Below are 13,010 nucleotides of genomic sequence, written 5' to 3' on the forward strand. Positions count from 1 at the left end.
ACTGCGTCGGCCCGCCGCACCTCTCTCCCCGCCTGAAGCGCCTGCTTCATAGTTTAAGCTAATGATGAGTGTGTACAGGTGTGCTTTATACTCCTCCGGTTATTCCGTCACACCTTACCGTTCTAGCAACAGGCCAATAGGATTGGAGTGATTTCATTCACGTTCAGACCTGCTTCGCCTAGAGGCGTTCCCATAGTGTCGTAACCGACGCAGTCTCTCGTTCCCCTTCTCGGGGAACCAGGGTTACATACGTAACCCGAGACGTTTCTTCAACTTTCACTCCGGAGCAAAAATCTGCCTTATAACTTGAAAGAAATAACGATTTGATATTTATCATGATAATTATCGATGTTGAAAGATATGAAACTTTTTATCGTGATAACATTTTTGACGACATCGTCCTGCCCTATGTTGTAATGATAGTATAATGATACTTCTCCACAAATTCACATCTAAACATAATGTACTAGAGAAAATAGAAACAGAAATGTATGTACACAGACTTTTCAGTGCTTTCAGTGTTCTTGCCATGTGTTTTCATAACGTGAATATTGTGCTGCTTTTCTCCTTTGGGTGTTCGCTATTTTTACTTTGACAGTGTCATTTGACAATAAATAGCTGTTTGGTATTTGAGTCTCCCACTCTTAATTCTGGTTTTCCCTCCTTTCACAGTTCCCAAGCCAACGGACTGGACCGTGCTGATAGCTGTGGTTGTGTCCATTGGAGGTTTTGCTCTGCTGGTTTTGCTCATCCTCGGAATCATCTTCTGCTACAAACGCAGGAAAGAAAAACGTAAGGTCCTCATTATATCAGTCTAACCCAGTTTCACAAATGTCATAGTAACCTTTGTCTGACAGAAGGATTTGCTGGAAAATATTAATGAGAATGAGACTGTTTCTTTAACATGTATAATATAGTTTTGTATATATTTGTGTATGTAGAACTGGAAAAACTGAGTTTGAAAGCAGGTTCAGTCACAATTTCTGTTTTGTTATAGTACTAAAATACATTTGGGTAAAATAAAAAGAAGAACTAATAAAAAGAGAATGTATCAATAGAATAAGCAGACAGCTCAGATAATTTTACTGACATTCTAACAGTAGTGACATTTAAAGATGAATTTATAGTTTATCCTGACACTGAAATCAAACCAGTGATACAGATAGTTATGTATATCACATTTACATGAACTAACTTATTATCTTATAATCCAGAACTTAACTACCAAGATGAAATGAGGTAAGAAGCCACCAAAACCAACTTCTTCTATTCTATGTCTACATAAGAGCATACCTAGACATGTGTCTGCATACAGTAAAAGTATCTGTTGTCCTCCGTGCAGCAGGAGAGTGAGGACCCAGAGCCAGATAAGTGGTGTCAATGCAGCTGGGCAGAGACAGGGTCAAGTGAATACAGGATATGTGCCGGAGGGTCAAACAAGTAAGACTGATAAGTGCATGTACACTGAATGAAAGACAAATTGGTACTTTGTTACCATGTGCTACAATGCTATACCTAGCCATTATCTACATGTGACACATTAAAGTTAAAACTCCTCTCTGCAGTCTCTGTTCTCTGTTCACAGGTGTCGCTCCCAGTGAACTCACTGACAGTGGCTTTGGCCAAGCAAATGGCTCCAGTGTTTTTGAGGTAGGGTTCTGATGTTGTTTAGTCGTGCATGGTAAGCAGTAGAAAATCCTTGCATGCAGTGGTGTGCTCAGACCCTTTTAAGTCATGGGGGCGATAACAAAGAGGCTCCTCTGTGATACAGACATTGTGTTTGGTGGACACAACATTGGGAGGAAACAAAGAAGATCTGTCACGGCTGTCTTCTTCAATGCCTTCTTGGCTTAGGGATTGTACACAAATGTATCCCTTGTGGGATAAAGGGAAAATCAGTACTCAATCAATAGGTCTAGTGCGTAGTTTTTTTCTCAGTCAATAGTAGAATCAATGATCAATGATTGGGAGTTCACAGCCACACTCTTTGAGGCTGTACTTAGGCACAGTGGTGCTTTGAGCTAAATGCTATCGTCAACATGCTAACAAGCTCAGAATGACAATGCTAATATGTTGATGTTTAGCAGGTGCAAGTTCACTATCTTAGTTTTAAATTAACACTAAGCAAAAAAAAAAAGTACAGCTGAGGCTGATGGGAATGTTATTAGTTTTGTAGGTATTTATTCATAAAACCAAAATGTTGAACAAATACATTTTCATAATGATGGCACTAGATGATATGTCAAGGAATGGGAAGTGATAACAATTCATCCTGAGGGGGACGGGAATGTATATTTCACGGCAATCCATCTAATAGTTTCTGTCTCTCGCTGCTGGGATGAAATGCTGTACTGGTTGCAGCTTTCATTAAACAGTAGCAGGAGTTAGTTGGACTTGACGTACACAACTGTCTGGTTCCATGTGGTATGAGACCATAACCCATTAACTAGGGGGAGGTCAGGCTGGGGAAGGGGGCGAACAAATCAACTTCACAACACACAGAAACCAGAAACGGGTTTCTGCCAACCATACAACGGAAAAGCACATCGACCACATCTGCATCAACCGGAAGTTTAGGCACTCATTGCTGGATGTCAGAGTGAAAAGGGAAGCTGACACTGGAGCACCTTGTCATACACAGCTGAAACTGAAACACATGAATCCCAGAGGCAGCAAACAAGGCATGCAAGAAAAGTGTCAGAAGGGACAAAAAGAAGTTAACTGAGGATTAGCACAGGAGGCAGAAGATGCAGCAGGAAAAAGCGATCTGAAGGAACTTTATCTAACCAAAAATTCAAACTACAGAGGAATAATGCTGCTTTCAACACAAGGGAAGGTGCTTGACCTCATTCTGCAGGAGATGCTTCAGAAAGTAGTTGATGAAAGACTGAGTGAAAAAACAGGCTGGCTTCAGGAAAAGTAGATCCTGTGGAGACCAAATTGCCACCCTCCGGATTATCATCAAGCAATCCATAGAATGGAACTCTCTCATCTGTGTCAATTTCATTGATTTTGAAAAGGCCTTTGACAATGTCAATCATGAGACACTTTGGAAGCTGATGGCACACCATGGCATCCCGCTGAAGTTCATCAGCATCATTACGAGCACCTACCAAGGCATGCAATGTCAAGTACTTGATGAAGGAATGTCCATCAGAGGCCTTTAAGGTCCTGACTGGCGTGTGAGAGGCATGTTTGCTCTCTCCCTTTCCCTGCCTCCTCTGCATAGACAGGATCATGAACCAAGTAACCAACAACAGCAGAACTATTTTCATTTCCCTGAGGAAATTCAGGGGAATCCGATCACACGTTCACTGACGGCTTTGTCAGAGGTGTGTCAAGCAAGCCAGGGACTCTTGAATGTCATTCAGAACTCTTCAAAGTAGAAGCTCTCAATAAACTTGTCATAAAGCATTGCTGCAAAAAAAACTTTCTCGCGCTTTTATTTTGGAGGCACCAACACTTAAAAGGAAGTGATTATGTGAGTAACTGTATCTGTCATGACTGAGATCTATTTCAGCACCAGCCGCTATCAGTTTATTTACTTTCTCACTTTATTTAATTTTTCTGCTATCAAAGCAATTTGGCCGCGGGCCAGATATTATTGCTGGCAGGCCGGTGCTGGCCTGTGGGCCACCTATTGAAGACCACTGCTGTATGCCTCTACATGCCTTTAGAAACCATGAGAGGTGGTGATTTATATACATCATTTTTCACAGCCCTTACAAATGAGATGAAGGAATTACCAGCCATATGAAGTTATTAGCTTTAATCATAAAGATGCCAATCATTTTACTTGTCATTTATCAGGCATGGAACAAGTGGGTTATTCATTGCTTCATTCAACTCATTGAAGTAATGAATGAGGCGCCTCTTAAACAAATATATTATTCGAGTCCACAATTACAGCCTAGTAATTCCAAGATGATTGCCTTTTCAGTGGAGGAATATAGTTACATGGTTTATGTGTTATATAAACTTTTGAAATAGCAAGGCTGGAAAATGAGTCTGCACTGTTTTAACTGTAGATCTGCAAATTAGAAACATTATTATTACATTATTAATGTCAAATTTGTTTTGCTTTTCAGATGCATGGTGTTGTGACCAGTAACCAGGCAGTAAATGGCTACAGTGGTGCCGACAACACTGTGGACAAATCAGGCTTCAAGAAACACAGACATGTCACCATTGTGTAAGGACAGACAGAGGACCGGGACGTCTGCAAATGTTTATGAGTTTGAGTTTATGAGTCAAACTTGCACAGCACCTTCAAAGTCTTACTGCTTTGGCTTCTAAAGACTGGGAAATTGTGGGGAAAAGGACTGATTCTGCCCCCACCAAAAACTGATGTACTGTTGGCAGGGGGACACATATTTTGTTCACTGCAGGAATTTAGCTGTATCAGCAGAATATAAACTATTTTAAATCATAGGAAATTTGTTAAAAACACATTTAAAATTGCAAAACAACTGTGTGTGCTATGGTAACAACTTGCAGTAGCAGGATCAACACATAGTGAGCACAATTAACAACCAAACGTGAAACAACTGGAGCAGGAATTGAAACGTTAATTCTTTGGTTGATATCCAGAGGATATTTGTTTGTTGAATAACTATGTTTATCTAAGCCATATTTTTTTGAGGCATCATGTAATTAAAATTAAATATTCCAAAGGTACCATCTTGAACTTCCTTTGTTCTTCTACATCTGTAAATGTCTTAAAATGTAAATGTAGATGACAGTTCTCTGATCATTGGCCTACTTTTAAGACGTGATGAAATAATTAATTACCAAAAACCCCTTTCATGTATAAGAATGAACAATCCAGTGTTTCTAATAGTCACCACGAAGAAACTTTCACACGTATGAACTGTTAGTGAGAGTTTTTTTCGTTTCTTGAATTCTCTTTGCACAGTATATCTGCCTACACATGCATAAATATTGAAAACATGGGCTTTTACACCTCTACAACACTTTTAGAACATTTTGTTCACCCATAAACTGTTGAAACACAAACACTCTCTCTCACAGGATATAGTTTTATTTTCTGGAGAATTTGTTATGGATGGATGTCAGAGGCATATTACAGTCAGAAAAACATTAAACTGAAATTAAAGTTTTGGATTTATATTTCGATTGATCCTCTGCTCCCCTTATACTTCCAGCTGTACCTTTATGACCCTACTGAGATGGACCAGATATTAAATGTTTCTATCAAATCGAGTCAGATGAGTTGTTGCTGCTTACCACCAGGAAAAAAAATGTTTCACAAAGGAAATTGCAGCTGCTTTATTTATCATATGCCTCCACCTTACTGTATTTTCCTCCGTGTGACTTGACTTAGATTCATTTACCAGAGTGCATCAGTTAAATATAGATAAAACACACATTTATGCAATTGTTTGATAAGAATGAGCTACTGTATGTTTTCTCCATGATTACAGGAGTACTTTAGCACAGTGGTTTCTACATTGGGGACACAATGGGTCATGAGATAAATCTCAGGAGGTCAAAAGATGATTAACAGGAGAGGAAATAAGAAAAACACATATTTCTGCAACGCACTCATTTTCATTTAACTATAATCTTTGTCAGTCTGTGGAGTTTTAATCACCTGAGACCAAGAAGAGGAAGCACACACAGCTGACCTGTTGGTGGCACTAATGAACCACTCTGTTGTTTTCCGACCACAATTAAAACTCTCAGATCAAGTGAGACATTTTTCCTGGAGATTTTGCCACTGATCAGAAGACTTCTGCGGTGTCAAATCAGATAAAGGTTTTACATTTAAGATTTTTTTTTCAAACATTATATATATGCTAATTGACACCAAAAATGTATTCTGTAAAATATACAGTATATATAAAATTTCATGGCTCTAAGAGTTACTGTATGTATGTCTGATAATCTCCGCAGCGCTGTCGTCCGCTGTGTTCTCATTGACCCAAACAAACCCACGCTGCTTACTGCGCATGCTCGCCTGCTTCTGGGAGACTGTCTCTAACCTTTGTTGATGCTGGACAGTATTTGCTGTGAGTTTACAACAGTAACCAAACCCGGTTAACGTGGTAATTAAAATGTTAATAGTAATAATAACCATCAGGAATTTTACCATGGTCTAACATTACACCGATAGTCGTTTCATCCCTAATGACAACATTCCCAGTGGCAAAAAAAACATGCAATTATCAAAATTATGCCACAATATTTTACAGAACTTGGTCTCACATAGCATATACATAGAGTCTTATCAACATCTAAAATGGAAATCTGATTTGACATAGAATGACCCATATGAAAAGAATCAGCAGATTTCCAATGGAGGTTCTGATTTGAATTAAGCCCTGGACAACAAAAAAACTAGTGTAATTTAAATCAGTAGATTTCCAGTGGAAGTTCTCGCTTAGATTTTTTAATAAATTCATAAACTGAGCTCTGTACTGGAGAATGATTTATGAGAGATAAATCAACAGATTTTCAATATAAGTTCTGACTTTCTTCTACTTTTGGATCTTGAGTAAAATATTCAGATAACACAAGAAAAACTGGTCGGAACCGGAAGACTTCTGCATCTAGTGATGCAGGGTCGCATGCAATCATTGCTTCAATTGAAGGTAACAAGCCAAAAATGCCAGAAATCACTGATGTAGCACACTGCAAGATTACCCTTGACTTGCACTAGCATTCGGTCTACTGTGGACATGCATTTCATTCTCTGCTCTCTAATGTACCTCAGTAGTTCAGATTCAGTCTGACCAGTCAGCATGGTCTTTGAGCTACTGAGGCAGCTGAACTCAGATGGCCTTTACTTGGCGAGGAATCAAATTAAGCTGGACTTGTTGGCCAAGATGCACCAGCATTGTGCAAACTCATCCTAGAGCTTTAGGATCAGATACACGCCAGCAATGGCTATTTTTTATGTTTTATTTTACTGTGGATGAATTAAGTGATAACATGTTCACTGTTCAGTGGCAGAGTTCCACAATATCAGGCCTAGCTAAGTAGGAGTTTCATTTAATTGATGTATCTTGGATTTAATGTGACTTTTTTCAAAAGTCTCTGCTTCTTCGTAATAAGTAGTGAATGAATGCTTCAAACTACACAAGTTGTAGAAACTTTGAGGCCTATGATTTGACACGGATTGACCTGTATGAAAGTTAAATCAGCGGAGTTCCAAAGGAGGTTCTGACTTAAATTAAGCACTGAACAACAACAAAAAAACAATTTTAAACACACACACACACCGCTAAATCAACAGATTTTCCTACGTGTATGTGAAAGGAGTCTCTCACAGTGACCTTTTCCACATACACATAGATATTTGATTGTTTGTTAAAATTACAAGATTGGTTAAAGCGACTTCAAAGAATATTACAGCACAATCTATCTTGGCTACTTTACATAGCCTGCTGCTACACAGCAACCCAGACTTGGATGAGTGGCAGAAAATGCATACAGGGACTTCACCATCACCCAGTGTACCGTTCTGTAGACATGTCCACTATAATCATCCTGTCATTCAGTTTGAGTCTCTGTGTGTGGACAAATTATGAGATTGATGCTCAGTAGAGTGCCTCTGTGTCAGCCTGACATGCTGAGGATGTTTGTCAGTGTTGTGACGGGGAGTGAGGCTCTACTCTTACAGCCTGTAGTAAGAACCCTTCAAGTCTGGGAAACCCAACACAAAATCCGATTACCTGCTCTGTTTATGTTTCCATATTGGAAATCACATTAGAGCCAGTAATGTTTGCTTCCATTTAGCGTCTGTTACATGGGATAAATGGCATAGTCTAACTATGAAAGAAGATCCTCTTATGTCTTACATTTTATTTTCTATTTGATATTACATTAGTTGACTGTTTGTGAGGGAAGAGCAGCTGTTTTTCTTATTATTACTACTGCAATTAACAGCTTCTTAACTTGATCATGTTTTGAGCAAAAAACAGTGCTCTGTTGGCTCTCCTAAATATAGTAACTTACTAAAGCCGCAGGATGGCAGTCGCTGAAAAAGTTGATGAATAGAACTAATAAAATTAATGAATAGAGTTGTAGTAATGACTATTGATAACCCATACATAATGTTGCTTGTCAACTCATGCTGGCTTTTAGGGTCCTTCCCTGAGCAGTTTCATCATTACGTAAGAGGTGTCTAGAAAAATTAATCTGCCAAAGCAGACTTCAATCATCAAATTGGCTCTGTGCAGGGAGCTGGGGTAGAATGCATACCTCCTGCTGGCATAAGCCACAGGCTGGCAGAACATAATGGAAAGTAAAGTGCTGTATGTTGACCAGACATTTTTTTTTAATATTGATGGTTTTCTATAAGTAAAAGCAACAAGGGTATGTTAGATTATGAATCCTTACTTTGAAATTTTAACAAAGTTTAATATATTTCATCAATATATTGAGCAGTGCTAAAGTCAATCACACTGTGCTGCAATGATAGGAAATGTGCAACACAAATTAAGGTTGGTTGATTAAAGTTGCTATGGAGATGATTCTACTGTTTTAGGCTGCTCAAGGATTTAAGCAGCATGAACTGCAGCATTGACAACATGTTAACAGTAGTCCTACATCACTACATAGTGTACATAGTTCTAGCAGCAATGAAGAGTAGAGAATTTTTTTGTTATATAATCAGGATTGACTGCACACTGGTTTAAGGTTATGCTTTATCATATGAGCAATGCAGACGGGACTGATTTAGACCTGACCTCATTCAGTTCGCGGCGCAAATCAGAATTTTCATAAATAAAGTTTTACTTTTTTGAAAGATTCTTCTTCAGAGAAACAATACCAAAATAGCAGGTCTTAAGGTATTATCTATAAATGTCTTAGCAGCATTAAAAGAAGCAGGATGAAGCGGGATGACTGTCAGATGGGGGGTGGGGTGCAGGGGGGTGGCCATAGGCCTATATCTAGTAATGGATAACTCTGCAACTTAGCTTGCAAAGAGAGAACACAGCTGAGTGCTCACTTTGTCTTCAGGATGTGGAGGCAGAGTACGTTAAATGTTCAGATTTTAGATGTGGAAGAGTGTAGGTGACTATATTAAAATATAATTCTACAGTAGAATTATAATTTCCCACATCCATATGTTATTCCACATCTATATGTAATTAAAATGCTATTATATGACCATGAATGAAAATGAAAACTGCATTTGACATTTTATTTCAAGACTTAACCTGCTGCACAGTGGACAATATTCAAATGCAATAAGTGAAACAGTGTCCCGAGTCTATGCATTTCCATTTCCATGAACTTAAAGAAGAAAGAAGGAAGCTCATTCATATAGTAACTGTGATGATTATTAAAGTAAATTTGAGGAAAAGTGCCAGCCTCCTGTAATCTCCCTCTGAGCACCAACACAATCAGAAACACAGCTACTGTTGTTGGTACTGGAATTTGAACTACTGCCTTAAAATGAATGTAATATTGAATGCTGGTGTTAAAGTATGGCACTGTTAATGAGACCTCACTTATTAAAAAAAAAAGAGACAACAATGAGTAATGTTCTTATGTTGAGCTGTTGCAGTAGATCTCTGCAGTGCCTTCTTACATTATATATACATTATTATGTATCGCTGCTCATTTAATGAACACATCGATCAATGAGCTGCAAATTAAATGTGTCCAAGCAGTTCAAAGGAGTCCTATGATTGTCGGTGATTCTTGTCAGCAGCAATAATGATTTAATGTGCACACATACCAATATGTGTGTTTACCATAACTGTGTTCATGCAGCAAAAATGCTATATATTTTTATGAACTTGAATGTAAAGATACATGTTTGTTATGCACTGGTGCTAGAACTTCCAAACCAAAATTTATGCAAAAAATATTATTTAAAGCTTAAATAATATTTTCTGCATAGGTCAGACTTCAGTCTTCTGCAACTTTTATGAACTTTAGGTTAATATGGCACTTGTTAGCAGTTTCCTATTCACACATCCAGCAGTTGTGGAGCAAGATTAACATTGATTTGGAGTGGTGTTTGTGTCCACCTGATGGATGTAAGTCCAAAATTAGTTATCTCTATCCTGTTTTTGGTCTCCACTTACTCCTGATGGAAATATCTGGCTCTTTAGCTGCTAAATGCTTCACTATGTTCACCAGCTAAAGTTATACCATAGGCATAATAAATACCTATGTTATAGAGTGAACAACAACACAGCAAGTAACGTAACTGAAATTAGCTAAGTTGTGGGTTAGCAATAGCTAATGCGGGGTCCGCTACAGATGCTGCTCCGAAGCCAACATGCAGAGAGCATGAGACGGCCCCAGACACGGCACACCAGCTTCAGACAGCGATACTCGGAAGTCATGGCTGGAATGGATGAAATAGTGTTGTGCAGGTTGTTCAGATCCACTTTGTTTGTTTCCCATTAACAGAAACAGGGATGTGTACAAACATTTTTTTTTCAGGGCACACACAGAATGAACAGCTAGTAGACTATGAAAAGTTATTTGCTGAATTTGACAAAAAGACAGATATGGGATTAGTATCCTGCCTGTAAAACCAAAACAATGAGCTGAAAGATGCTAAAATGCTCCGTAGAGCAGATGGAGCTATAGAGCTGGTGGTAATTTTACCTCTGACATCTGTCACATTTCACGTAATCATTTGATCCATTGTTATTATAAAAATGGAAACACACTTCTCATTGATGAACTGTGGATCACAAAAATATAGATTTCTTTATCCCTCTGCAATAAAGCAGGGTTATGATTAATGAGGACATTAACAGTATATTCCTGTATGGCATGCAGACATTTACAGTATACAAAAATGAAACCTGCAATGAGTTCAAGGCTTTAATCCAAAATGAACAGAAATAGTATTACACTTACAGTGGGCACATGAGCATGCTTTGAATGCTACACACTACTGTGCAGCAGCCCCACAGCATCCACTGCAAACTCATACAGCAAGCTATGACATTAATTACACTCCAAGTTTACATTGGCTAGAGTTAAGAGCTATTAACTAATGTTCTTCTTAAAAGTGTGAATGAAATATTAATTAGAGAATAATATGAGGGGTTGTCCTTACCACATGGATCATGTGAAGAACTGATGAATGGCGTAACATGTTTGTAAATGCAATTAAGGACGTGAGCTGCACAAAGATTTAAGCTTTTAATCAAGAAGCTGATGAGATTCTGTCTCTGTGAGCAATCCAAATAATCAATGCTCAGAGTGACGGGTGATCAATTAGTCCCCAAACATGGCGGCACATTGGCTCTGTTCGATCTCTAAGCAGCTGAGTGCTCTGATTAAAATGTGGCAGGTTTTTCCACATGAGTTTGAGTATGCTAAACTTAGCCCGATTAATGACTGCGTAGAAAAGACACGGGTGTCCTCTGCTAAATCACTGAAAGCATTAAAAGAGAAATGGTTTAGAGAGTCATACCTTTGAATGAATAACCTCCATATTATTTAACTCCTTCCCTCAATTGAATCATCTGTGCCCTCAGCATTAAGTAATTGTCGCAGCAACAATTACTTTTACAGATTGTTGTGCCAATAGTGCCATGGAGTGCCCACAGTTTCAGAGAGAGACAAGAAGCTTTGTTTTAGTAGCAATGCCCACAAATTACTGATTTTTTTAGACAGTTTTGGCAGATGTTGTTCCAGCACTCCTTGTAAACTTGTGCTTGCCGGCTTTGGCTGCTGGGTGTGTACATGTGACTCTGTAATGCAATGCAAAATAACTGTAATTGGTAGGACATTATAAAATAATCCACTTGGTTGTTTTTATTTTTATTTTATTTAGATTTAAGCATATGCTTCAGGTTTTAGATGTTAAACACAATACTGTATTGTAGTTTTTTTACATGCCTTTATGTATTTTATGAGTATAATAGTACATAATTATCAATAAATCCCCTGATTAGACTAAAAACGAGAATTAATTTTGTTTGCTACTGAAAATTTGCTTATTCTTTTGTGCTGTAGAGCTCCTCTGTGGTCTAAAAACAATTAAAAACATATAAAAGAGTAAACTGTTGCGCTGGGTCCATATTCTTATGATAAATATGGCCGGTGCTGTGGGTGGGTTGGTGTCGTTTATCATGAAACAGCTCTGCTAGAGAGTAGACAGTCGTCTGGAAAAGTCTTTTAATTGGATTTTCGGATAATATTAAAAAGATAATATTGCACCAGCCATATGGTTTAAAGTCAAAATGAAAACCAGTCTCTTCGTCTTTCCCAATTCTTCTCTGCAAAACTGCTCAGGCCCTGTGTGATGTCATGAGGGTGGAGATGGAATGGCAGTGTTGTAGTCTTGTCACATATTTTGGTGTGGATTCAGGTCTGGACTCTCCAGGACTTAAACATTGCTGTTTTGAATTGATTCCTATGTAGCTCTGGCTTTACGTTTTGGTCCTCCAAAGTCCTCTTGCAGACTACAGCAGGTTTTCCTCCAGGATTCGTTTGTATTTCGTTGTAGTCATCTCCCCTCCTTCCAGGGCCTGCTCCTACAAAGCATGCCCACATCATCATGCAGCTTCCGTCACCATCGCTACCGTGAACACTGTTGGGTAAAAGCCTCCCAGGGAAAGTGTGACTCTGATGATACAGTATGCTGTGTTTGGCTTAACTTTTTCATAGCGATTGCAGACTTCTTGCTTCGTTCACCGGAACCCTTCTGTCACACATGATGGACGGCTTGCACTGGAAAAATTCTGTTTTTTGTTTTGTTTTTTAAATTGACCTTAGTGTTCCTATATCCTTCAACATCTCCTGATTGATACGGTTAATTAAACTTGTCATGGATGATCTCCATTCAGTTTATGTCAATTCTGTTGACAGCTTTTAGCTGCACCTGCGATGATCTAAGTGTTTCATGGTAAAGACTTATTTTGTGTTTCATATTTAGACTTAATTTAGATCACTTTAAATAGATCCTGTGTGATTCACAGGTCTAAAACATCCAAGTGAGGGTGGATACTTTTTAGAGACATGTGGTCAGTTAGTGTGGGGGATGCCTGGATGTAGATGCAGCA

The 13,010-nt window shown here is 38.5% G+C and overlaps 1 protein-coding gene across 1 annotated transcript in view; it reads left to right on the forward strand.

Annotated features, from left to right (window-relative positions):
• The window catches only part of igsf5a (immunoglobulin superfamily, member 5a), a 16,345-nt gene extending 11,566 nt beyond the window's left edge, over nt 1–4,779 (forward strand). The window contains exons 4-8 of the mRNA XM_046040831.1: nt 673–792; nt 1,215–1,239; nt 1,343–1,440; nt 1,586–1,650; nt 4,089–4,779. Coding sequence (XP_045896787.1) covers nt 673–792; nt 1,215–1,239; nt 1,343–1,440; nt 1,586–1,650; nt 4,089–4,196 — 416 coding nt within the window. The 3' untranslated portion in view covers nt 4,197–4,779. The remainder of the gene's footprint in view (nt 1–672; nt 793–1,214; nt 1,240–1,342; nt 1,441–1,585; nt 1,651–4,088) is intronic.
• Nucleotides 4,780–13,010: the final 8,231 nt, after the last annotated feature.

Source organism: Micropterus dolomieu, linkage group LG23, assembly GCF_021292245.1.
Source record: "Micropterus dolomieu isolate WLL.071019.BEF.003 ecotype Adirondacks linkage group LG23, ASM2129224v1, whole genome shotgun sequence".
Lineage (NCBI taxonomy): Eukaryota > Metazoa > Chordata > Actinopteri > Centrarchiformes > Centrarchidae > Micropterus > Micropterus dolomieu.